Source organism: Petaurus breviceps, unplaced genomic scaffold (genome assembly GCF_028583685.1).
Source record: "Petaurus breviceps papuanus isolate PSGF00001 unplaced genomic scaffold, PetGlider_PUasm1.0 138, whole genome shotgun sequence".
NCBI classification, from domain to species: Eukaryota; Metazoa; Chordata; class Mammalia; order Diprotodontia; family Petauridae; genus Petaurus; species Petaurus breviceps.
The window spans coordinates 29,323,732-29,350,278 of NW_027185694.1; the positions used below are offsets into that span (position 1 = coordinate 29,323,732).

The window sequence follows — 26,547 nt, forward strand, 5'->3', positions numbered from 1 at the left end:
GTGTTCAGGGAAGAGGGAAGGAAATGGCTCCATCCTGGGTCTCAGACACCAGAAGGAGAGTCAGGAAGTGAGACCTTTGAAATGGGATTGGCTGTCTGAGGGTGATGGGAAGGAAAGGCCTTTAGCCTGGCCTTACCCAGGGCCTCAAAGGCACTCAGCACTGTAACTGCTCAGTCTCATACTGAAGGGGGTGGGTTGGGTTGGTGATGTGCTGGCCAAAACTTTGGAGTCTGCTTGTGTTCGTTAAAGAAATTTTGCTTTTTCTCCCCTCCCCACAGAGAAAGCTGCCCGTGGATACTAAATGCTGCTTTAGATTATGAGCTCAAGCAAGAGTGCACGATATAATCGTTTCTCTGGTGGCCCAGCAAACCTCCCTCCCTCGGACAGCACAAACGGGGTAAGGGGGAGAGCAGGCACTCCTCTGAGTTGTTCCCAAAGCCCAGATCAGGGGATAGCCATAGCCTAGGACCTCATCCCATTCTGTCTTGCCTGTTGATGGCTCAGAGAAGCATCCTTTCGAGGCAGGAGGGAGGACCAATGTACTTTCAATGCTGTCACTGAAGAGCCAACTTCTTTATCCCTGTATGCCCTTCTGGACCTTACCACCATGGCCTGTCATTGGCGAGGGGCCTCTCAAGGAACAAAGAGCTAGTTCTGAAGCCAAGATCCTGCTAGTGCAGATGACTGACTAGATGTGGGAGGAAGAGCCAGGGAGGAGAGAGCTGCCTGGCCAGCGTTTGGTATTTCCAGAGGGCTTTACAGAATCTTTGGTGAGAATAGCTGCCAGCCTTGTGGTTCCCTGCTGGTGGCCACAGGTATAGACAGTGCAGAAAGCAGTGCTTCCCAAACTAAACTGACTCCAGAACACTTTACAGGCTTGAGATATATTCACAGAACCCATAAATCCTCAGAGACCTGGGGTTATACAATACTACTGGGATGAATAGGGATCTGGGAAATTTTGAAGCAAAATAGAGGAAATTAAATTTATTTCCCTACCAAAAAAAACTGCCATGCACAAATTTTCGGATGTATTTGCAAATTTGATAATCTATTAGAGCAGAAAATGGCACCAGTCTAAAATTTTCATGAACCGCCCCCCCCGGTTGGTGTTAGGGGAACAAACAGCCTAACCAGGGTTTTGTGAAACACTGTTTAGGAGATGCTGATTCAGAGGGCGACTACTTGTTTTTACATGCTCTGGCCAGTCTCTCCCCTGTCTTGATTTTCTGGGCACCAGTAACCAGACCTCTATCTCTGAACACGCTGAACCCATCATCATCATCATCATCTGCCCTGGCTCCTGTCCCCCCAGAAGCGGTCCCAGCCCAAGACTTATTGACCATCCCATTGTTTTGGGGGCCCTCATCTTGGTGGAATTTGACAGAACCTGTCTGCCTGCCAGGTTAGTCCTGGCTGAGGCCTTTGGCCTGGGCTCACAGTGGGGAACATGACTGTGTTCTGAAAACAGAACTGTGGTTTGGGGAATGACAAGGACTCCTTGCCTGTCCTTAACCTATGACAGCCTACCTGTCCTACGGGACTGTGTGGAAAGAAAGAAGGGTTTGGAAACAGTGATAAGGAAACTGAGTAGCAGAAAGATGCCGGGCCTAAAGTGTTACCTTGGACCTTCTTTAGAAGTCAGAACCCCACAAGCATTTGGGGGCTTCCCTGGGGCAGAGATGCTGAGCCCAAGGTCCCACACAAGCTCCTGACGTGGCTCCGTCTCTTACCAAGGTTCTTCCATTGAAGGGTCTCTGAGGCTGCTCTTTACCCTAAGGGGCTTATGTCTAATTCTGGCATCTTCCCTGTGTTGAAAAGCAGGAAGTGGACTGACTATACACTATACACAAGACTTGAGGGTGGGGAGGCTAGCTTTCTGAGATTCTGCTGACTGGGTAATTGATTGTTGCCTTTTATGTTTTACAAAATAATCCTATCCTAAGTATACCTTACTTCTCTACTCACCTTAGTGGACAATGTGCATTAAGTGTTGGGCACACAGTGCCTAGCCCTGTAAAAAGTATGTAGAAGGCACATAGTGGGTAGAGTGCTGGGTCCAGAGCATGAAGATCTAATTTTGAATCAGGCCTCAGACACCTCCTAGCTGGATGACCCTGGGCAAGTTACTTGGCTTCAGCCTGCCTCAATTTCCTCATCTGTAAAATGGGGATCATAATAGCACCTACCTCCCAGGATTGTTGTGAGGATCAAATGAGATGATATCTGTGAAATGCTTGGCAAATCTTAAAGTGCTATATAAGTCTTTACCATTCCTATTATTATGAGAGTCCTTTTTTAAAGGCCCTAGGGTAGTCTTTAGGAATTCCCCTCCTTAGCTACTGGCAGTGCATCTGCTCAAGGGAGGGAATGTGATTATGTCATCTCTGTTTCTCTCTTTAGACCAGAATGGAAACTACCTTTGGTCCTGCATTTTCAGCTGTTACCACCATTACTAAAGGTGAGCTCTTGCCAGGATCCAGGTGTTACTCTGAACCTGCCAGACAGACTTTGGTCCTTTTGGGGACAACCGTGGGTGGGAGAGAATCAGAGAGGAGGAATTCCAGTTGTGAATTCACCTGGAAAAAAATGGCCAGGTGCCAAGGCCAAGAGGAAGGAGGCACTTAGGATCCTAAGATCATCACTGTAGAAAAGCCGGAAAAAGCCTTCGAGGCCATCTAAGCCACCCTCCATATTTTAGGGGGAGGAAACTGAGTCCTAGGGAAGATGCAGTGACTTGCCCAAGGTGACTGGAGAACCAGAGTAAGCTCGTGGGCTCCCCTCACTTGTCCACAGTATGGCTTTGCCCCTAGGAGCCTGGTGGACTGGATAGGTGGGTGGATCAAGTGAGTCAGCCTGATCCCCTCCCTTTGAGCTTGGGGTCTCAAGATTCAAAAGTGAATAAGTCTTTACTTACTTACACAATAATAGCATTTAAGTTCTCAAGCTGAAGGCAAAGTTCCCTAGAGTTAGAGGAGACAAATCTGGCAGAAAGCTTCGGAGCTCTGGGCTTTTGGCATGACCCTGTTTATGCCCTGTCACTTAATTGTCTTTCATGATGGCAGCACCCCTGCTCACAAAAAATGGTTTTTGCACATGGGTTTCCCTTTAGTGGTTTCTTAAGTGTTGTGTATGCAGCCCTTGGGGAAAGCTCCCAACCCTCTCCTTAAAGAAAGGAGAGCAGGCTCTTTTGAGGGATTTGTCTCCTTCCCCCAGCCCAACTACACATACACGTCACTGAGCTGTCTGGGGAGCCATAGTAGACACTCCTGGGCAGAGTTAGAAGTTGGCAGTCCTTATTTTGCTAACTACCACTCCCCTCTACACACACACACACACACACACACACATGCCTGAAATGTACCATCTTAAGATGTGGAGGGAAATGTTCTTAACCACCAGTCGTGCTAGTATCTAGCTCCCTCAACTGACTTATCTTTCTTCTTCAACTGGAACCTCCTTAAGGCCCAGGGAATCTTGGGCGCCAGCCTGAGAGGCCCATGGGGGTTCCTAGAGGCAAATATTTTTCCTTTGGCCCACCTGCAGAGTAAGCATTCATGCTCTAATAGAACTGCGAAAATCCCCAGCCAAAACCAATCCTAATTTATTTACTTGGAACTGTGCAGAAAATGGCTACGAACCATACTTTTCCCTGTAAGGAACTAGTTCTGGGACACTTCATACGAAAGCACAACCACTCTCCAGCCCAGTGTAATGGAGAGAACCTTAGCAGGGGATCAGGTAGCCCCAGTCCTGGGCCTGACTCTGTCTCTAGCAAGTCCCTTCCGGTTCTGCCATTCTCTGGTCTAGCTACAGTGTTCTTAATTTGAGTTCTTTACAGTTGCACAGAATCTCAGGGTTCAGAGCTCTACAGATCATCTAGTCCACCTGACCACAAATGTCCACGACATGTGGCCACCTTGCCTTTGTTCAGAGACCTTCAGTCAGGGGTCATCCACCGCCTCCTGAAGCTGCCCACTCCATTTTTGGACATTTTGAATATTAACATCATTGTTAGTTGGTCTTTACTTCTATCCCGCCTAAAGTGGCCTCATTGTAATTTCCACCTGTTGCTCCTGGTTCCGCCTCTGGGACCAAAATTAACAAATCTGACCCCTCTCACATGGCAGCCCTTCAAACCCTGACTGTGATTTCCGCCCCTCTCCACTCCTGCCCCACTGCTTCTCCCTCCCCCCACCCTTTTCTGCACATTGAACATCTTTTCTTTCAACTAATCCTTATATGGCACAATCTTAAGTTCCTTCACCATCCTGGTTGCCTTTCCCAGAATGTTTTCCAGTTTATCAATGTTCTTCTTAAAATACAACCATCCAGAACCAAACACAGAACTCCAGCTGTAGTCTGACCAGGACTTTTACCTTACTTAATACTACAAGGAGCCCCATCACTACTTTGGCTGTTGTCAGGTGGTACCAGTTAGGTTGTTTTACATAAAATTGTCTCACCTGGGAAGCTGTAAGTTCGTCCATAGATGATCTAAGCTAGGTCTGAATTAGGCTGGACCAGGTTCTCATATATTTGACTTTGGGACACAATCAGAAGCTGTTTAGACACCCGGCCCTCTCTCCAGGTTTGCTTCTTTCTATTACTCTTCCTGTCCCCAAGCTGGACTGTGGGGAGAGTGGAGATTATGGTCAGACCATAGGTTAGATCAACACTTCTTAAACTGTGAGTTTGACAACAGTAAGAGTTTTAAAAGTTCAGTGACCAAAAATTAATTCAAAATCAAACATGTAAGGAACCCGAGGTGTTTCTGGCAGCGTTTGCAATGTCGCATCATGCAACTTCATTGCAGACTTGGTTCTGAACACAAAACCACGGGTACTTTGCACTGCACGTGCCCTCAGATCATGAAATGCCAATGAATGTTTCAGAAACTCAAAGGAGGTCTCCAGAGGAAAAAGTTTAAGAAGCCCTAGGTTAGATAAGGTAATAGAGATTCCGCTGTATCTGATGCCTAATAGGATTCCTGGCTCTGTGACCCCATTTTCACCTAAAGGTGAAGACTTCCCCTTCTCCTCCCCCAGATGCTTTCTAGGAATATATATATATTTTTAAAGCAATTGGGGTTAAGTGACTTGCTCAAGGTTACACGGCCAGGTGTTTCTGGGTGGGTGCTAAGTGTCTGAGCCCAGATTTGATCCCCAGGTCATCCTGACACTGAGGCTGGTGCTCTTACTCACTGAGCCACCTGGCCGCCCCTAAGCAATTGGGGTTAAGTAACTTGCTCAAGGTTACCTGGCCAGGTGTTTCTGGGTGGGTGCTAAGTATCTGAGCCCGGATTCGATCCTCAGGTCATCCCAACACTGAGGCTGGTGCTCTCACTCGCTGAGCCACCTGGCTGCCCCTCTAAGAATAGCTTTACTTTCTCTTCATGCTGTATCAGCTGGTTTTTCCTTACCAAGACAAAGGGTGTGATTTCTCTGTTTTCCCTGCTCTTCTTGAGGGTACTTACGTAAGTTGACAAGGACGCTTCTGGTTTTGCTGAAGCTATGGTGAAAATGGTACATCGAACATATTGTTCATTTCATCTCCAAAAGTCCGTGCAGAGCTGTGGGTCCAAGCCTGCTCTGAGACACTAGAAAAAGAACCCATGTTGTGTTTCTTCCCTCTGTTTTGTCTCCCATCCCCACCCCATGACCTTTTTGAAACTCAGAAGTTAGACATCAAACACTCTGGGCCATTTCCATCTGTTAAAACCATTTTTTGTTTCAGTAACTGATGGGACCAGCACGTACAAACAACACCGTAGGACTCCCTCCTCCTCCAGCACACTCACCTACTCCCAGAGGGATGAAGAGGATGGCATGGTATGTCTACTGTCAAATTGACTTTCCAGCAAAATAGTTATTACAGTCAGATAGTAAGCTCAGGAGGCATGACCGGAGTTTGCATTTGGGGCTGGCACAGCCTATAATGACTTCTCAAAGGATATGAAGGGTTCTCTCCTGCAAGAACGGCATTTCAAGAAAGGTAGGAAGTTGAGGCCATGTATGGATGAGGCAACTCAGCTGGTGCCTATGTACATTTGAGCTCAGGAGCTCGTTAAGGTGAACTCATTTGTGGCTCTTTTGGGGGGGGGGGGAGGTGGCGGGGTAATGAAAACTGTGTCCTGAACTAGACAGAAGCCTGTAGAGCCTCCTACTCTTTTCTGTGGCCTGGGCCCTGGGACACATGGAGAGTGGGAAGGGTGTGGTGCCAAATGGGGAAGGCCTGTTGCATTAGCCAGTGCCATGGGGATTTGAAGGAAGAACTTCTAATGTCTTTGAAAGTTCTCAGATTGGCAGAGGGGCAAAACACTGGCTGGTTAGTGCTCCAGCCTTGGTACTCTTGGGTGCTCAAGTTCAAGGGCAAGAGTTCAAGATACAGAAGCAAGGGCCCTGACCCTCAAGTCACAGGGTCTATGCTCAAAGCCTACCCCTGTCACTTGGTACCTGTATGACTAAGGGCAGACCATTCACACTCCCGGAGCCTTGGTTTCCTCAGAGGTAGAATACAGACTGCGCTAGATGGCTTCTAAGATCCTTTCCAGGTCTACATCTGTAATCTACCATGCATTCTCAAGGTCTCTAGGCACAGGCAGATGAAGCAGTGAAGGGGTTGATATGTCTAAGAAGCTTCTGTAAAGCCCTTATTTTGATAACTTCCAATCAGTCAGTCTTAGGTTATTTTTTGGCTTTGTTTTTAATTGTCCATTCCTGTTTCTGGTTTTCATTCTCTTCATGTGAGTAGAGTTATCAGACTGAGGCCTTTCCTCACCTCTGAGTGCTCTGAACCGTCTGGGAGTTGGAGGGTCCTGATGTTGAAGCTGAGCAGGAGGTGGGGTTCTCAGCTCCTCTTTGTAAGCACAGTGGTGCTAGAACAAATGCCTCAAACAGCCAAATGATTGAAGATGGAAAAAGATGGCAGAGGGAGAGAGGAATGTTGATGCACCATAACAAAATTAGAAAATCTGGCATGTGCCTACTCTCCCTCCCCCCTCCCCAGCCCCCAGGATGTTAGCTCTTTGAGGAGTGGGGGATGATTTAGGTTTTGCCTTTTATGGCCCAGTAACCATCGTTGGCACCTCACACACAATAGTGCTTAATAAATATTTGTTAGATTGGGTTTTTTTTTTTGTTTTTTAAAAAGGAAGAAAAAACATGGAAACAGGATAAGGGGACAACCCAAAATCGTTATGATAGGCATCCTCAATGTCTAGGGAATGTACCGGAGGGGGTCTGCCCTTACTGGGCCTTAGGGCAAGGGCCTCAGCCAGATACTCTCCAGAAAGCAATCCCTTTTAAACCCAGGCTCTTTCATTCTGAATCCTAAATTTCTCTGTGTGGGGGATATTTGTAGCTATTGATGCTTTTGTTTTGTTGTGTTTCTGTTTTTGCTTTTGCCTTTGTCTTGTTTTGTATTCTCAGCACTTATCATAGCAGAGTGCCTGGCTCATAGAAGGCACTTAATGCTTGTTGACTGACTGACTGACTGACTGACTGACCATTGTACTGGTACCTTTTCTCCTCAAACATTTCTGTTTTATATTTTGCATCTTTTCAAGGCTCCCCAAGCTGTGTCATTAGTATAGATCATTTACCAAAGGCCCCCGCAGCAGCTTGGCATTTGTTTTCCTGACTCCCCAGGCATGAAGTAGGAGCCTTCATTCCACTTCCTACTCCACTGGCCACCCTGGCTTCCAGAGCTCTGCTCTTGACCCCAGCCTCCTTCACTTGGGAAGCTCCAGGCACCCACTTTGTCCACCAGTAAACACCTGTTCCATGCTAAGCACTGTGCTAGGCACCTGAGACATATAGGCAGAAGTCCCTGCCTTCAAGGTGCTTCTATAGCATCAGGGAAGGCAGCTCTATTAATAGGCATATACAGAATGTTTCCTCAGGCGGAAGCCATCCTAGGAGCTGCATTTCCCTGCCACTCTCCCCACCCCAGTTTCCCATGGCTTAGGCGCACAAGCAGTGGTGACAGAACTGTAGGCCAACTGGCTTGGCCCCTCTCCCCGTTTTTTGGAAGTTGTACTTGGCCTCTTGCTGTGGTTTGGATCTGTTCTCTGTGTCTCTCCTGGTTTTCCATTGCCCGTTAGGATGTTTTGACTCATTTCCTTAAACTTTCCACTCTCATTCCTCTTGTGGTGTTTCCATGCAAAGATAATAAAGGAAAAGCTATTTGAAGCATTTCTGAGTGGTGGGAGGGTATTGGCAGGATCTGGCAGCCCTGTTGAGCACACAGGGTACAGAGTGAATGTGGCTGCACTCCATGTGAGGACCAGTCTGGGAGCACCCTGAAAACTGTCCCTGCTCTGGTCACGTCCTGTTGGAGTAGTGGAGGGCTCACATTTCAGCCCAGACCCAGTTCCCTCTCCTGCCCTCTCACTGGTTATTTTGATTTTTTTTTTTAATGATTAGAATGCAGGGTAGCTTAGCAAGACTGAACAGTGTTCACTGACACTGACCCAGGGAGGGAAGAGATTCGACTAGATGGAGAGGCAGAGGTGATTGTGAGTTCAGCTTCTCTCCTTTCTGGGCTCTGAGCTCCTGTTAGGGGACTGCCCCTCTTCTAGTAAGGGAGAAAGGAATGGGGCTGGGCCAAGCTTGTATTCTAAGACCTAAGACCTGTGGTGACCAGGTCCCCGAGCACTCCTGGTGCTTGACAGCCATTTCTAGGCTCAGTAGGAAAGCCGATGGAATTGGAATTAGAATATGTGAACCTCTGTCAGGAAAACTAACTGCAACATTCACCCAAGGGGAGGATGTGTTTATGGTTATCCTGAGAACGGTGAGCAGCAATTTCCATCTCTTCCATGGATAAATGAGAAAAGATGGGCTTGTACTGCAGCTGGAGGGGATTTCAGTTAAACACAGGGAAGTTTGGGCTTTTAGTTCAGTTGTTTGTTTTTTTTTTGTTTGTTTATTTGGGTTTTTTCTTATATTCTGAGCCTGAGAAATTAGAGCATTTGAACACAGGAGGTCCAGGCAAATCTGTTTCTGGAGACACTGGTGAGCCATGTAGGCTCCCCTGGGTGAGGTATGGGTTAGTTCTAGTCAGGTCTAAAGAGGGGGTGGCCACTAGAGGTCCCTTCAGCCTTGGAAGGAACCTGGTCTTTTATGGGATCCTTAGAAATTCCTTGACCTTAATGATCCAAAGCAGCCTCAAGAGCTTTCCAGAAAAAGCAGAGCAGTGTTTGTGGCCTGAATGGGCCCCCTCCCTTTCCCTACTGGAGGCATACATGCATGGGCCTTTTACAGGCTACAGGGAAGGTATCACTTTGCTTTACAGAAAGAACAACTTTGTGTTTATAGATTTAGTCCCTTGCTGTTTCAGCTATTCTGCTCCTTCCCTAAATGCCTGCCCACTAGGTCAGATTGTCTGATTTTCATGGCCTGGCCTAGTCTGACCTTCTGGAAGACAGAGAGAACTCAGGTTTAGGTTTGCAGCAAAACCCTTTCTAGTGAGTTCTGAGGGCCATGCTAGCACCTCCCGCCCAATCCAACTGATGGTTGGATGGTAGCAGTTGGCAAGGGCCCAATTGCCTCATGCTGTGCCCACCCCAGCATCCCCCCCCTCCACCCTGGCCTCAAAGACTGGTGGGAGCAGGATTCTGTATTGGTCTTTGGGCTGCCCCACTAAATACAGGAAGCAGGAAACAGCCCAAGAGTGTCCTCATTGAATTGAATAGGAGGAAGTCACTCCATTGACACAAAGAAAGTTGGCAGATGTTAGATAGCAAGTAAAACAACAAGTTCTTGGGCTGAGACTTCTGGGCCAGTCAGCCCCGGGAAACTGCATGGAAGGCCCCTGGTGCTTTCTCTTTCTTTGGGGAATGATTCTGTTTCAAGGGATTCTGCTTGTTCAGTGCTTCCACAAGTAGGCCCTGGTGGGATGGGTGGAGCAGAGCCTGATGCGTTGATGTGAGCGTGTGACTCGTGCTCATGCTTAAGAGACTTCGTCCAACTTCATACTCACATCCCCTGCTTTATGGGGATCACCACAGGCTGGAATGCAGCAGGGCTCAGGAGCCAAACCTGAGCTAAGCCCTGGCTTACTGTTGCCTGACTTGAGGGAGCCTCACCACGGCTCCAGAGCCTTGGAGGATTCGGAGGTCTCTGCCCAGCTGCCAGGTGAGCCAGAGCACCAGATCTGATGGCAGTGGCCTTCGAGGTCACAGGTGACATTTCCTGAGGTGGGGCTTGAAGCTAATTCTTGTCTTTCTGTCTCTTCCATTTGCAGCCCCCAATCAACACTCCTCGTCGCTCTGATTCGGCCATATCTGTCCGCTCCTTGCATTCTGAATCCAGCATGTCCTTACGGTCCACGTTCTCCCTGCACGAGGAGGAGGAAGAGCCAGTATGTATCTGGGTTGTGGGAGGGGTCAGGAGAAGCACGTGCAGCAGTGTGGAGACCCAAGGGTGCCAGTATTCTTCTAGTTGGTCATAGAATTTAGAGCTGGAGGGAGCCTTGGAGGTCATTTAGCTCAACCTCCCCATTTTACAGATGAGAAGAGTGAAGCCCAGAGAAGTGATTTGCTCGGGGTCACACAGATATCAGTAGCAGAACTAAGATTAGAAGCCAGGTTCTCCAGCTCCACATATCCTATCCTTTCTACCATAGCACACTGGGCCCCCCAAGGGTGGCCCCTGAACAGTGTATGGAGCAGGAGCCTCAGCCACAAGGCATCTTCTCTGAAAGGCACTTAAGTGAGAATTAATGCTGCCCCCTCTGCATGCTAGTAAGAATGTACGCTGCACCTTCCCTGCTCAGCTTGGTGAAATGTTTTACTGACCTTTGAAGAAATATCCCAGGCAACCTCAGGAATGAATTAATATTAAACAAGGAAATCAATAGCATTTTTCTCTCTGCATTCCCATCTCTATGGCAGGTGGTACTGCACAGAACTCCATGCACCCTGGTTCTCTTCATGATTTTCCTGGACTTTGGTGTTTTTCTATCTTACTCTGTTTCACAGTGTGCTGGCTGGACTCAGGCAGTCTGTGATTTGGGGTAACTTGGCTCATGTCCCTGAATTCATAAAGTTCCCAGAATTCAAAGTGGTTTCAGACTCAGTCTGTCCCCTATTTCACTGTAATAGCAGAGTCCTGTCCCTGAGCCTGCTTAAGGCAGGTACCCTTTCTACTGCTTGGAGCCTGTGTCAGAGAGCTACAGATTTAGGGCCAAAAGGGACCTCAGAGGTCACCGAATTCAACTCCTGTTTTTACATGTATGGAAACTAAGTCCCAGAGAGGTTAAATTACTTGCCCTAAGTCTAATGCTCTTTCTGCCACGTCATGGTAAGGAAAGGAGAGAACCATAAGACCCTACAGAAAACTATTCCCAAGGGATGGCCAGGTGGCGCAGTGAGTAGAGCACCAGCCCCAGAGTCGGGAGACCCGGGATCGGTTCTGGCCTCAGATACTTAACACCCACACAAAATAACTGGCCGTGTAACCTTGAGCAAGTTACTTAACCCCAATTGCTTTAAAAAAGAAAAAAAAAGAAAAGAAAACTATTCCCAGGATTTATATATAATGTAGATGGGTAGCCAGCCCCACTTCCGCTGGCCCTCTTTACCCACCTGTGCCTCTAGAACCACATCTGCAAGACCCAGGAATTCTTTTCACAGCATCTAGGCTGACATTGTCTCCTGCGGAGAAAGAGGACTCACAGAACCACCTGTCATCCCAGAGATTAGCCCAGTAGCACTGTTCTAAAGGCCCTGGTGCTGGTCTCTTCATTGCTGAGCAAAAGGAGCCAATTCCTTAGCCATTTCTCCAGTGTCCTTCATTCAGCAGGTTTAGTTTAATTCAACATGTATTTTTTAAACTTTTTTTGTTCTCAGTTTTTATTGTCATCTTTTGTTTTCATATCACCTTAATTTCCAGATATGTCACTCTGTTCTTCTCTCCCCAGTAAGCTATCCCTTGTAACAAAAAGGAAAAAAAAATTTTTTTTAAACGTTCAGCAAAAATGAGCAAGATACCAACCAAGACCAACAATAGACGCACTATATTGTATCTCACCTCTGCAAAAAAGGAACAGAGGTGCATTTTCTTAACTCTTCTCTAAGACCTGGCTTGCTCATCATAACCATACGGCATTCAGTTTTGGCATTTTGGTCTTCGTTGTTGTCACTGTATATATTGTTTTCCTTATTCTGTTTACCTCATTCTGCAAGAGTTCATCTAACCTGGCCGTGCTTCTCTCAATATTCCATATTCTTCATTTCCAACAGCATGACAATGTTCTATTACAGTCAGGTATCATAGTTAGTTTAGCTGGTCCCCAGTTGGCAGGCATCTGCTTTCCAGCAGACATTTACTAAAACTCCCACAAGGTGCATGGCACTTTACTGAGCTCTGGGATACACAGGCAGAAACCACCCAGAGCCTTTCTCTGAAAGGTCTTACAGGCCACAAAAGAGGAAGCTATGCACATAAAGAGCTGACTTGCAGGAGGGTGCACTTCTGTGCAGAGAAGAAAGCAAAATGACATCAGGATGCCCCCTGGAACCGCATGAGGAAAGAGGCCTGGGAGGGCTGGGGAAAGAAGGGCTGGCCCTTCACCCTAGAGGAGATGGGGGAAGGAAGGAACCAGGTCTGAGTTCAGAACATGCTTATTCCTTGAGGAAGTTGTGTGGGTAGGGGGCGTCTTGGGGAAGGCAGCTGACTCCCTTCCCAGAGCCAGACACTCTCTCCTGGGATTGTGGACCACCTCTCTCCATGTGGCACACAGCACATGATGGGTGCTTTGGGGGTTTTCCCAGAGGCAGGGAGGGAGCCCCACCATAACTCTGGCGTTGGGTGAGGGTTGTTGCTGGACTGGCAGTGGTGAAGGGCTGCCTGTGCTAGGACAGAGGCTCCTTGAGGGCAGGAACTGTTCCCTTTTATGTACGTGTCCACATTGCCAGGTTCTGTGCCTGACACATAGTAAACACTTAATATGTGTTTACTGGATTAGACTTGAATACCACGGCTGCCTTCAGCGCAAGGCATCAGTGGTGCTTCCCTAAACACCTGCTCACTCAATCAGATCCTTGCCCATTTGAATGACCAGTCACCTGGCTGTGGCAGTGTTGTGTCCTTCCCTCCTGTGACTTCTGAGGGAAATGGACCATTTGGAAGCATTTAAATAACCCTTTTAGGATGGGTCTGACTGGTTAGGTCTGGCTTGAGGCTCATGGACTGAACAACCCAAGCACCTTGGCCCACTAATTTCAAAACCTGTCAGCATGGGGTGGAATGTCTCCCCCAATCATCTGTAGTAGCTTAGTTAGCAAGAGTACAGGGATCACTTTTCCCCAGCCTAGGCCTGGTCACTGCCACTCTGGTGCCCAGCAGGCTAGTCCCTTTGGGGGCTCTCCTTGAGCCCCTCCTTCTTGGTCCTCCTTGGCCCTGCCCAGAGGGAGGCATGGGGCATCTGTGCCCAGGGTGGCCAGCCAGGCTTGGATGCCAAGGACAGAGGGAGGCAGGGGGTATCTGTGCCCAGGGTGGCCAGCCCAGCCTATATGCCGAGGACAGAGGGAGGCAGGGGTTATCTGTGCCAGGAGAAGCCAGGCTGGCCTGGATGCTGAGGACAGCCCTGGAGGAGCCTGGGGTGCAGGTGGCTTTTCAGCTCTCCTGCCACCATCCTCATCCCCCCCTCTCCTCTTGGTTCCAGGAGCCTCTGGTGTTTGCAGAGCAGCCGTCGGTGAAGCTGTGCTGTCAGCTGTGCTGCAGCGTGTTCAAGGACCCAGTAATCACGACCTGTGGGGTGAGGAGCCTCCCCCTCTGCCTCAGAGCACTAGGGCCATAGGGCCACGCTGTGCTCTCTCTGCTCAGGGGGAGAGGCAGTGTGGTATAGTGGATGTGGGTTCAAATCCCACCTCAGACACTTAGCAGCTGTGTGCCTCTGGGCAAGTCACTGAACTGAGATTTGCTAGAGAATTTGGAAAGCCTGCCACCTGCAAAGGGTGTGGATTGAAGGCTCCAGAGCCAGCCTGCCTTAGGCTAGGGAGGGGGGGTGGGAGTGGAGGAAGGGGGAGTGGGAAGAATAGGGCACAGTCATTGGATATGGAGCTAGGAGTGACCTTTGAAGTCCTTTTGGCCCATCTTCTCCACTTCCAGCTGAGGAACTGAGGCCCAGGGAAGGGACATGAACTGCTCAGGGTTACATAGCTCATTAGTGGATGAAATCCTAGGTCTCCTGACAGCTAGTTCAGCTGTCTTTGCCATACCACACCGCAATGTCCAAAGTGAAGCATTGCTGTAATAATAACATGAAGCCTTCTAGGCCCCAGACTGGATCATCATGCAAGGCTGACACCATGGGGCGTGGTTCTGGGGGCAAGTTCACCTCTGTTGTTACCATAACTTCCCCCACAGCAGATTCTGAGTTTTCAACAAGTCACCCCTAAATGTTCTCTGGGAGTCAGGCCAAGCCAGGCCACTGAGCGAGAGCAACCATGATCAGCCAGGCTGTGGCCTTCAGACCACCCAAGGGCCTTTTGTTGCATGTCTTTAGTGCAGGGGCCAAGTGGGCAGAGGCAGACCCAGTGTGGGCCCTGGGGAGTAGCCATGGGATCATAGGGTTTAGGGATTTCAGAGATATCTCCCTAACCCAACTGCTGTAGTTTACAGAAAAGGAAATTGAGACCAAGAGAAGTTAAGTAACTTGCCCAGGGCCACAGAGATAGTCACACCCCTGGGATGCTAGCTCATGTTTTCTAACTCCAGATTCAATGTGCTTTTCCCACCATGGGGGTTTGGGCTCTGGTTCCCAGAACATGAGTTTGTGTGTGAACCGGGCTAGTTACCAGGTCTCCTGGCCTGGGCTTAACCAAGCAGCAGGCCTCTGGTACAGGGCTGGGGGTGGGGGCCTGGCCCAGACAGACTTAACCACTGACAGCTTTTGATAACTATCTGAATAAGAGTCCTGTTATGAGCCCACTTTCTTATTGTCTCCACAGCACACATTCTGTAGAAGATGTGCCTTAAAGTCTGGTAGGTACTCGGTCCTCTGCACCACACTCTGCAAGCCTGCCTTGTATCTCTGCCAGTTTGTTAACTTTCCTCTGTAAAAAAAATGCAGCCAACTTCACAGCCTGGAGAAGGGCTTTTTAAGGGCATCCCAGGGTGCCGCCTCTCTAAGCTGCCTGGCATTATTGATGGATGCCGCTGCTCCGGCCTAATTGTCACCATTAGCAGCGAAGTGCTTTTGGGATTTGCTGTGATTAAAATTCCAAAGAGCAAATCGGAGATGCCTGAGAGCTTCTGAAGGGGGGTGGGGAATGGAGAGGAAGGGAGAGACCAGGGGTTCAAGAATGGTCTAGAATATGCTCTGCAACCTCTCCAGCACTTCTGTTCACCTTTAAGGGGGGAAGTGGGGCAGGGCAGGAGGTTGTCAGGTCCTCTGGGATGCCTGTGCCCTGTTTCAGACAGTCACTCAAGGGGACACGGTTAAAATAGCTAGGTGTTTCAATAAGAGAATAAAAAATGGCCATTAGCCCCTAAGCGCTAATTCCATCTGGTTGAAGGTGACTACAGCTGTGAGCCTGAGCTCTCACCTGAAATTCACCTCTAGATGGTATTCTGTATAGGAGTGATCAGTTAGGATTTGGGTCAGGTGGAGAAATGTCAGCCCAGGTCAGGGTCAGGGAGTAGGCATCTTGGGGCTTAGTAACTATGACCTAGATGCCAAATATCCCACCTGTCTGACAGTCCCTTTTGCCATCCTTGAGGTCTGCCCATCATCTCCCCTTCCCACCTGCATGATTAGCACCTCCTGTCCTCAGAGAGAACATCTCTTCAATACCTGGCCTGACAGTCAGCCAGTTTCTGAGTCACTGCCTCCTACCCCTCCCCTTACCCAAGCTTGAATGAGACTTACGGCAGGCTTTTGGAAGGTCAGAGATCTTGGGATGGATGTTCTAGGTTCCTATTTTGTCTTATGACATCATTCCCTTGGACTCCCAGATCTGAAAACCTGTCTGTGCCCCTGGGAAAGGACAGAGGAGTTTCCTCTCAGGGTCTTTGGGTTATCCCCTGCAAGGGCTGACAGGGGCTTCTAGTCCCAGCCTTTCTAGGAACACCCTGACCCAACTCCATGTTGGCACACTAGTTGATAGAGGTCCCTTTTGCTGGGCCTCAGTTTCCTCATTTATAACTTGGGGATAATGATAATAATAGCAGCTAGCATTTAGATAACACTTTAAAGTTTGGAAAGCACTTTACATATATTACCTTCTTCAATCATCCTAACAGGCCTTTTTTACAAAGAAGGAAACTGAGGCTGGAAGCACATAAATGACTTGCTCATGATCCTATAACTAGCAAGTATCTGGGGCAAGATTTGAACTCAGGTCTTCCTGAATTCAAGCCCAGCACTCTATTTATTGTAGCACCAGCCTGTTCACCTCTATTCTCCTTCAGATAAAGATGTGGTTTAATATAGAAAATAGTTCCGTGGAGACTGAAAGTTCTCAAATGAGTCGCCCCTGGAGCCACTATGCCCCCTGCTTCTCTGAAGGACATTAACAGGCCAGACTGTGAGCAGGTGGGGTGGGAAGGAAGTGGGCAAGCAGAGGCTCCCCAGGGAAGGGAGGCCTGGCCCCAGCAAGGGTACTGTCTTCCCCCACAAAGCTTTTCCCTCACTCCAGTCCCTTACTAACTTCTCTACCAGCTCCCTGGAAGGGAGATGCCTTGTCTGCCCAGGGAGGCTCGGGTCTTGGCTTCCTGGGAACTTGAAAGCCCTGACAGTGCCAGGGGAAGAACAACGAGGACAAGCACAAAGCACACGAACGTTAGGGGTTCCCGTTGCATAGGGTACAGAGCCCTCTCCTCACTCGCCCCATCTCACCCTCTCCTTCAGAGAAGTGCCCAGTGGACAACGCCAAACTGACCGTGGTGGTGAACAACATCGCCGTGGCTGAGCAGATTGGCGAGCTCTTCATTCACTGTAAGCATGGCTGCCGCACTGTGGGCAGCGGAAAGCCCGCCACCTTCGAGGTAGACCCCCGTGGCTGCCCCTTCACCATCAAACTCAGCTCCAGGAAGTAAGTGGACATTCCTGGGAGTAGCTGTTCCCTGGGCTTCTAGCCTCTGCTTTTTGGGGACTCCTCCCTGGTGGGCCTAGCTCAGGGTGGGGAGCCTACCAAATGGATTTAGTCAGAGGGCCACACTTGAGGACCTGAAGGGCTATATGTGGCCTCACAGCTGCAGGATTTCCCACCCCTGGCCTAGCCCTTTCAGGAGTTTTGCAGCCATCTTCTCCCCATTTGTTAGTACACTTGCACCTCTCTCTAGTTCCAGCTGGTGGCCCACTTTCAGGAGGGGCTTCTAATTGAAGTTTTGGAGGCAAGGCTTTCCCCAGGTGAAATCCCTAGGCTCAAATTCTTGCTGTGTCCTTGAGCAGAGACCATGAAGGCAGCTGTGACTACCGACCTGTGAGATGCCCCAACAACCCCAGCTGCCCCCCTCTGCTGAAAATGAACCTGGAGGCCCATCTCAAAGAATGTGAGCACATCAAGTGTCCTCACTCCAAATACGGGTGAGTGGCCTTAGCCAGGCCCCAGGCAGGGCTGAGCCTGGACAGGGGGGCTGCAGCAGACCTGCTTGGCAGATGGGGGGACCACCCTGACTGGGCCTCAGCTAAGTGGTGGCAGTCCTGGCCGGGCCTCTGACTTGCTTGGGAAGGTTCTGAGGGCCAGGAGGAAGCTGTTGCTTATGAAAATAGCTGTGAAGGGCTACTAAAACTCATTCTCTGACGTCAAAGTGCAAAGATAAGAAGCCTGTCCCTTGAGGGAGGTCTAGATTCATGGGTCCTAATAGCAGTAATAGTACTAAGAGCTGGCATTTTCATACTAATTTAATATTTACAAAGCACTTCACCTAGGCTGTCTCATTGGATCCTTATAATAACTCCTTGGGAAGTTATTTTCCCCATTTTACAGATGAGGAAACTTAGGCTAAGAGTTAAATGACTTGCCCAGGTTCATATAGCTAGTAAGTGACTTTGGTGGGATTTGAACTCAGGTCTTCCTGACTCCAAGTCCAAAACTCTCCACTATGATACCTAGTTACAGAGGTTTGCTCCCAACCCTGCCAGGGAGTACATGCTGGCTGGATGTTTTCCAAGCAATGGGGGGGGGGGGGGGGGGGGGGATTTCTCTCTTTCTCTTTTTTTTTTTAAATTTACAATGTATTTATTTATTTTTAGTTTTCAATATTCATTTCCATAAGATTTTAGTTACAAATATTCTCCCTCTTTTTCCCCTACCCTGCACCCCAAGACAATGAGCCTATTGAATACCCCTTCCCGCCATCTGTTTTCTCATATCCTCCCCCATCCCCCCTGCCAGTCTGACTTTCTAGTAGGGCAACATGGATTTCTATACCCCAGTGCCTGTATATCTTATTTCCCAGTTACATGTAAAAAACTATTTTTTTTTAACATTTCCTTTTAAAGACTTAGATTTCCAGGTTCTTTCCCTTGTTCCCTCCTCACCCATACCCACTGGGAAGACAAGCAATTCAACATAGGTTGTACATGTATAGTTACACAAAACATTCCATAGTAGTTATATTGCAAAAGACTAACTATATTTCCCTCCATCTCCGCCCCCCACTTATTCTATTTTCTACTTTGACCCTGTCCCTTTTCCAAAGTGTTTGCTTCTAACTACCTTCAGGGGGAGCATTTCTTTACTCTAGATGCCAGCAATGCCAGCATCCAGATGGCCAATGAAGGCCTCCTCCATGCCCTAAGGAAGGAAACTAAAGAGGGGATTCTGAGAGCTAGTACAGGGGGGAGGGGGTTAGTGGATAATACAGACCCCTGGGGATATTGGTAGCTCCAACTACTGACTGAAGCCCTTGGTGGGATGGGAGGACTCTGCATCCTGCAGACAACATGGGGCCTAGGCTCAGCCATGCCTTCTTCTTCCCCAAGCTGTACATTCATAGGAAATCAGGACACCTATGAAACTCACCTGGAGACCTGTAAGTTCGAAGGCCTGAAGGAGTTCTTGCAACAGACAGATGACCGTTTCCATGAAATGCATGTGGCCCTGGCACAGAAAGACCAAGAAATCGCCTTCCTCCGGTCGATGCTAGGGAAACTGTCAGAGAAGATTGACCAGCTGGAGAAGAACCTGGAGCTCAAATTCGGTATGGGAGTGAAGTCCAGTCACCCCTTTGCCTGCCTTATAGGCCCCCCCCCCAGAGGAAAGGAGATTCTAGCAGTATTGGATCCTGGCCAGAGTTGAGCCTCATCTGCCACAGAATCCAGTGCCCAATGGAGCATTTCCTGAGAACCCCTCCTGGGTCAGCAGACAGGCTTTGGGGAGTGCTTGTCTCCTCGGCCCCAGGGCCAGACACAGAGTTAGAGAAATCATGTGCTCCAATTTCTGAGCATCCTTGGTGGTGAAGTAAAGTTAGTGAGTACCTTCTGCAATACCTGCAACCAAGGTTGCCCGACTCGAACAATGCCCACTGACCCAAGGGGTGCCCCCACCCTCCCTTCTTCCTCTTGCCTGAAGCTCTAATTCTGGCCATGCCTTCTGACTCTTTCTTTCTAGATGTGCTGGATGAGAACCAGAGCAAACTGAGTGAAGACCTCATGGAGTTCCGACGGGATGCATCCATGCTGAATGTAAGTAAGCCTTTGGCCTTTGGGGTCAGTCCTGTTGTCTGCAGCTCCTAGAGCCCTGGGCACAAATTCCAGGGGGACTCAGACTTGGGACAGAGCTGGAGCTTGAGCTTCTCTGGGGCTAAGTGATAAACTGGGATCTCCAGCAATAGGGCAGGGGATGGGCCTTGGCACCCCACTGCTCCCTCCACCACACACACACACACACACACACACACACACACACACACACACACACACACACACACACACACACACACAGAGGTTCCAACTAGTATGGGATCCTTCCCTCATCTCCATGCAATTGGACTTTTTATAGGGCATAGGTTGACTAGAGCCTCCCCTTCATGAAATTACTTGATATTAGTCATAAGGCCAGCCTTTGTCTGAAGCTAACCCTTGGGCCCTGGCGCCATGCCAGTGAGGGGAAAGGAGCAGGAATCGTGACTCTCCCTGCCCATGTTTTTCAGGATGAGCTGTCTCATATCAATGCCCGCTTAAATATGGGAATCCTGGGATGTAAGTATTCCATTCACCCTCCATCTGTCTTTTCTCCAAAAGGGTTCAGAGCTTTCTGATGTTTATTGAGGTTTGGGGTGGGCTTAGGGTGGAGCAGGGCAGAGCCCAGTGCCAATGTGAACCTGACCCCAGGGGCAGGGACCAGTCGGTGGCCTTCAGCCTCACAGTTCTTTTTTGTTTCTCAGCCTATGACCCCCAGCAGATCTTCAAGTGCAAAGGGACCTTTGTGGGCCACCAGGGCCCTGTATGGTGTCTCTGTGTCTACTCCATGGGGGACCTGCTTTTCAGTGGTTCATCAGATAAAACCATAAAGGTAGGCTGGGTCCCCTGGGAACGTGAACGTCTGTCCCTAGGGCACAAATTTCAGGCCTGGTTATGGTGTTGTATTGTCCCATGGTCTCCTACTACTTTGGGTTTTTACAGCTCTGGGCATTATGGCGACTGCACTCCCCATTGTTCCCTGTGCCCCAGGGGTGATGGGGAACAGAGTATCATTATTTCCTCCTCTGGCCTCCAAATGCTGGCTTTTCCGGAGTCTGTTTGACTGAACCTGTTGCCCTGACAGTAGCTCACACACAAGTTTATCAGCCTCTGGCAGCCTTGAAGGTGACCCATCGAGGGTCAGGGAGCTTTGGGAACAGAACTTGCTTGAGCTATCTGGGAAAGGATTTTGTTTTGCAGACCCTCCTTAAACGATGGCCATGCTGGCCTCAGTCTGGCATTTTCCCCCACTGATTTGGGAGGCTGGGAGCATACCCTGTGCAGTATTTAGGAGGGAGAAGAGAACACCAGAGTTCCCAAGGTTCCACCAGCCCTTGTGGAGCTGTTCGGTGGCTCAAATCCCCGGATGAAGCAGGAAGTGGCAGCTGTTGATCCCCCACAGTCTGTAAGGAAATAGAAACATCTTTGGGTCATTCTGCTTTAGCCACAGCTTCCCATGCCAGCATCTGCTGCCCTACCGAGCCGCCCTTGTGGCTGGGCCCAGGCCTGTGTGTCTGAAGTGAGGGGGAGCAGCCGGGTCTCCTGGCCCCTTCCTATGAGACTCCAGGGCCAAAGGGCAGCCCTCCCCCCCTTCCTTGTGCTCCCTCAGGCAGAACTTGAGCACATGACCTTCTCCATGCTCCCTGCCCTCACCTCCTCAGCGGGCATCTGCATTCCTGGCAAGTGCCAGCACGGGGCTGTGCTTAGAAAGCTTCACAAGGGGCTTTTCCAGGGGCCCTTAGATCCAGGGGATCACAGATCTGGAATAAGAAGAGATTTCAGAGACCAGCTGCTTCAAGGAAATGGGACACAGAGAGATCCAGGACCTCGGTCTTATGGTCTATAAGTAAATTGCCTGGCTAGAACTCTTGGGACAGCCAGGTGGCACAGTGGATAGAGTGCTGGGCCCAGAGTCAGGAAGACTCATCTTCCTGAGTTCAAATCTGACCTCAAATACTTATTAGCTGTGTGGTCCTGGGTAGGTCATTTAACCTTGTCTGCCTCAGCTTCCTCATCTGTAAACTGATCTAGGGAAGGAAATGGCAAACTACTCCGGTATCTTTGCCCAAAAAAAGCCCCAGTGGGTCATGGAGAGTCAGACAAGACGGAAATGACTCAACAACAACCACCACCACCCCTGACTCTTTTGTGCAGTCAGCTTTTCCACACCATGATGCCTCATCTCTCCAGAGGGCAACTGCTTTCTTTGCTGGGGGGAGGACCCTCGGGCCTCATTGCTTGTTGTCAGGAGTGAGAGGAAACAGCTGCAAGTGGCAGGCCCTCCTTTGGTCCCTGCTTCCTCTCATCAGCTGACTTTCCAGCCTGGGTCAGGGCACCTGTCCAGGCCAGGTCTGCAGTCTGAACTCTATCTTTCCTGTTAGGTGTGGGACACCTGCACGACCTACAAATGCCAGAAGACCCTGGAAGGCCATGATGGCATTGTGCTCGCACTCTGTATCCAGGGGTGAGTGTGCAGAAGGCCGCTCACTGGATCTTTGCACTTGTGACAACACTGTGTATGCATGACAGTGTTTGTAGTCTGTAAGGGGTGAGGGAGCGTACCGAGGGTGGAGGCATAAGCCTTGGGTAGCTCTCCAGAGAAGTTCCTGGGTCAGTGAGGCCACTGGAACAAGGCAGCAGCCTTCAGGCAGGTGGGAGTGGGGTGGTGAGTGAGGGGCCTGTGATGTGCTTTGTGGAGGGGCTCAGCAAGCCACTCATGGCCAGATGCTGCCAAGATAGCAGCTTTGCTGTGTGTAGACTGCAGATTTATTCAGTGCTAATGTGCACAGTAATTACTTCACAGCTCATATTTGCACAACGCTTTCCAGACATTCATCAGTACACAGTATCAGGGACAGGGATGGAGATGACAGGCAGGGGTACTCCCATTGTTCAGATGAGAGAACTGACCCCGAGGCTTGGGGAGGTTGCTTTGGGTCCTGTGTCTAGATGGGTTGAGGAAGAACCTGAGGGTCCTGGTATCTGATCCTGACTATGGCCTTTGAAGCTTAAGACGAGAGCAGCAGTTGAGAGCTAGGTACCAGCTGGAGGTCTCTGCCATGTCACTGCAGCTGTTCTCTTTCATTCTCCAGGTGCAAGCTCTACAGTGGATCTGCAGATTGTACCATCATTGTGAGTGTGGGGCAGGCTGGAAGAGAGTGGGGAAGGGGCTGGGCATCCTGCTCCCCAGAGCACAGCTTGCAGAGATGGCAGTGGCGTCCCAGGTTCCCAGATCACTCGGCTTCAGGACAGATGTGGGAGGGATGCTTAGATCCAGAAAGAGTTAAGAAACCTTGCCATAGCCTGAGCAGTAGGGACCTTCAAGGAGAGAGTCTGCATCTCTGCCTCCACAGGTATTCCTCCAGGCCTGCTCACCTGAGGGGGCCGGTTTCAGGAAGGCATCAGGTCTTCTTTCCCTGCCTTTGTTTGCCTTATTACCCTCAGCGTCCAGGCCCACTCCACTCCCTGAGAGAGAGAGAGCAGAGGTATTCCTTCCAGCACATGGTGCCTTCTCACCTTTTCTACCATCGACTGCAGCTTCAGCCATGACCCAGCATCATGCGCTCCTGCTCATTTCAGACCATGGAAAACCAGTTTGCCCTGGGCTCACTGATGAGCTGGGAACAAGTTTAAAAACCTGTACTTGACCTCCAGCCCTAGCATCCCTAACCACGGAAGCCCAGAGCGAGGAGGGCGCGAAGGGACGAGGCCTTCTGAAGCTGGGCCCTTGCCCTTGGGAGCCCTAGGTGGGAGATGGGTCTTTTCTGGACCCCAGCTCTCAGACTCACTGAGGCTGAAGGCACCGGGGCCTGACTGAATCTAACGGGGAAAGGGGGAAGCTGCAAGCCCAGTACCAGACGCCTCTCCAGAGCACCGGATCACCGCTAGCTCCCGTCTCTTCCCCCTCTAGGTCTGGGACATTCAGAACCTGCAGAAGGTCAACACCATCCGAGCTCATGACAACCCTGTCTGCACTTTGGTTTCCTCGCATAACATGCTCTTCAGTGGCTCCCTCAAAGCCATCAAGGTACAGAGAGACTGGAGACGAGGGGGCCTCAGGGCCCTGCCAGACGTGGGCCACCAGTGCGCACGCACACAGCGCACAGCACGCAGCACGCACCATACACGCACACATGCACACGCACACATGCACACACACGACAGGGGGCCCGGATTATGCCTGGTTTTAACTGTATATAATTTAAGGGGTCGAGGGAAAGAGTATAGTGAACTAGTGGTGCCCGGTGAATATTCCTCTAGGAAAGGGAATGTGAGACTGACTGTAACTCATAGAAGGGGGTAGAGAGATACAAATGTGGAAGTGGTGCGTGGTGTGTGTGCAAGGATGGGTGCCACAGAAGTTGGGGGGAGAAGTTAGGGGAGGTGCTAGATTTTATCAGAGGGAGGAGTCTGGGTATTGGGAAGAGGCTATGTGGGGGTTTGGGCAACTGACCACAAATGGAGAGCCTGATTAAAATGCTAGGTAGTCCAGGAAATTGTGCCAACCTCCATGGCTCAATGAGAGTTGTCTTCAGCTAAGGTCCCCATGCAGTACAGCTCAGCAATTCTGTGTTCTCTATACTCATTTTATTTGATCATATTTCCGTAGGTGCTAGTTAAGTCCTTTGGAAAAAAACATCTTCTGTTTGAAGGGGGGACACAAGGATTGATAGTGGTGGGGAGAGACACAAGAGGCTGGCTTTACTCATCTTTGGAGGCAAATTACTAAAGGCAGAGTGCAGGATAGAGGAGGAAGGGAAACCTAGCTGGGATTGGGTTGGCCAATCTTCTTGGTGCTTAGGGTCTGCTTTCCTTATTGGGCGGGTGTGTGTGTGTGTGTGTGTGTGTGTGTGTGTACGTGTGTGTGCATACGCAGACACACATATGTGGTGGTGCCTGCAGAAGTACCCACTACATACCCCACACTGTGTGGCTCTGCACACCTAGGCCTCCTGAATAGCCTCCCCCTGGCATGTTGATGCCCACGATGCCCGGGCTTTAGGGTACACATGCCTTGTCCATCAGCCTCAACCCACTTGGCTTTCCTACAGAGGGAGAGTCAGGATGACCAATTGTTTGCTCAGCCTCAGAGGACTTTGTAACTGCCCTCAAGGCTTCACCAGAAATTGTAGGCTGCTTCTGGGGCCCCAGGAGAGGACCTTCTTGTAAGCTTGGGTCTTTAACTTTAATGCTCCTCCCACTTCCATGGCCTCCAGACCTCCACAGTACTCTGCAGCTCCCAGTTGCCCAGCATTCCTTCTGGTGGTTCTTGACAGCAGAGCACGCACACATGTCAAACACTGAAATGTGCACAAGTATAAAAGAACAATCAGCCAACAAGGCTTTAAGTTCCTCCCGTGTGCCAGGCACAGGGGGCAACTAAATGGTGGAGCAAATAGAGTGCCAGGGTCTGAGTTCAGTCTGGCCTCAGATGCTGCTAACTGTGTGACCCTGAGCAAGTCACTTCACTCTCTGCCTCAGTTTCCTTATCTGTATAATGAGCTGGAAAAGGAAATGGCAAAAACCCCAGGTGGGGTCACAGAGAGTCAGACACGACTGAAAACAACTGAACAACAACAGCAGTGTGCCAGGCAGTTGTGATAAACTCTAGGAATATAAGGAGGGAAGTGAGAAATCTGTGCCCTCAAGGAGCTGATATTCTAACCAGGGAGACAATATGTACATACACACAGTTTTATTTATACACACATGTGTATGTACACACATGTGTACATGTGTTTGCATATGTGTATGTGTGTGCACTGAGTGAATACAGGGTAGTTTTGAAAGGGAGAACACTAGCAGGTGGGGGTTTCAAGAGAAACAGAGTTTCCATTTGAGTCCTAGGTGATGAGAGAGAGCATTCCAAAGAATGGGGGGCAGCCAGTGAAAAGGCCCGTAGAGGAGGGAGAGAGGGAAGGCATGTGTAAGAAGGATGGAAAGACTGAAAGGTACCGAGCTGTCAGAAGCTTTCTATATCAAGCAGAGCTGCTTATATGGGATACAAGGGTGATCAGGGGTCATAGGGGGTGACATAGTCAGACTCGCTTGTAATGGCGGTGTGGAGGATGCATTGGAGAGACAACAGGCCAGGTGGAAGGTGATAAGGGCCTGAACCAAGGAGGTAGTTGTGGAAATAAAGAGGAGATACCCACAAGAAATGCTGGGTGATAAATGGATTGGCTGTGTGAGGCGAGTTTGAGAAATATCCAATAGGGCAGGTTTATAACTGAGGTTGTGTTTTGCTTGCTCTTTCAATGGGGGGAAGGTGGAGAGACAGGTAAGTGTCAGGGAAAGAAGGCAGATCTTCATTTTTTTTTTAATTAATTTGATTTTTTTTAAATATCCAAAAGGCAGTTTGTGACACAGTATTGGAGCTCAAGAGAGAGACCTAGGCAGAGCAAAAAGATGTAGGATTCCTGTACATTGAACCCATGGAAGCTTAGGAATTCAGCAAGGGAGAGGGGAGAGAGGAGAAGAGAAGGCCCGGGACAGAGCCTTGGGAGTATATCCACAATCAGAGGATATGATAAGGATGATGATTCCACAAAAGAAACCAAGGAAAAATGGTCAGGCATGGAGGAGAACCAAGACAACAAGCAATGTCACGTGAGCCCAGAGAGGAGAAGGTGGGCCACGTGTCGGGAAGGCTGGGCACGGAGAAGAGGCCAGCAGGCTCGGCAAGGCAAGGATCACCAAAGATCAGGTCTCTTTGGAGAGGACACTTCCAGTTGAGTGATGAGATGGGGGGCTGGACAGCAAAGGGAAAGCAGCAAGCAGAGATGGTTTTTGAAAACGTTAGACTGAGAAAGGAAAGATATATAAGCTGCTAGCCAGTGGGGAAGGGGAGGGGCATGAGGGAAGAAACCAGGAGATGGGAGAGAGGGGATATTAGAGGGAGGAGTGATC

General features: G+C 49.6%; 1 protein-coding gene across 8 annotated transcripts in view; it reads left to right on the plus strand.

The window, feature by feature from the left end:
• The window catches only part of TRAF7 (TNF receptor associated factor 7), a 59,857-nt gene that overhangs the window by 30,050 nt on the left and 3,260 nt on the right, over positions 1 to 26,547 (plus strand). For 2 of the 8 annotated variants that reach the window (XM_069062974.1, XM_069062979.1), the window contains exons 2-16: positions 279 to 397; positions 2,404 to 2,461; positions 5,737 to 5,831; positions 10,249 to 10,365; positions 13,672 to 13,764; positions 14,960 to 14,993; positions 16,861 to 17,044; positions 17,404 to 17,538; positions 18,940 to 19,157; positions 19,568 to 19,641; positions 20,109 to 20,157; positions 20,343 to 20,470; positions 22,020 to 22,102; positions 22,731 to 22,770; positions 23,549 to 23,665. In XM_069062974.1, the coding sequence (XP_068919075.1) occupies positions 317 to 397; positions 2,404 to 2,461; positions 5,737 to 5,831; positions 10,249 to 10,365; positions 13,672 to 13,764; positions 14,960 to 14,993; positions 16,861 to 17,044; positions 17,404 to 17,538; positions 18,940 to 19,157; positions 19,568 to 19,641; positions 20,109 to 20,157; positions 20,343 to 20,470; positions 22,020 to 22,102; positions 22,731 to 22,770; positions 23,549 to 23,665 (1,506 nt within the window). In that variant the 5' untranslated portion in view covers positions 279 to 316. Of the gene's footprint in view, positions 1 to 276; positions 398 to 1,159; positions 1,406 to 2,403; positions 2,462 to 5,736; positions 5,832 to 10,013; positions 10,140 to 10,248; positions 10,366 to 13,671; positions 13,765 to 14,959; positions 14,994 to 16,860; positions 17,045 to 17,403; positions 17,539 to 18,939; positions 19,158 to 19,567; positions 19,642 to 20,108; positions 20,158 to 20,342; positions 20,471 to 22,019; positions 22,103 to 22,730; positions 22,771 to 23,548; positions 23,666 to 26,547 lie in introns of those variants that run through there. The other 6 variants (XM_069063005.1, XM_069062997.1, XM_069063008.1 and 3 more) reach the window with 6 other exon arrangements.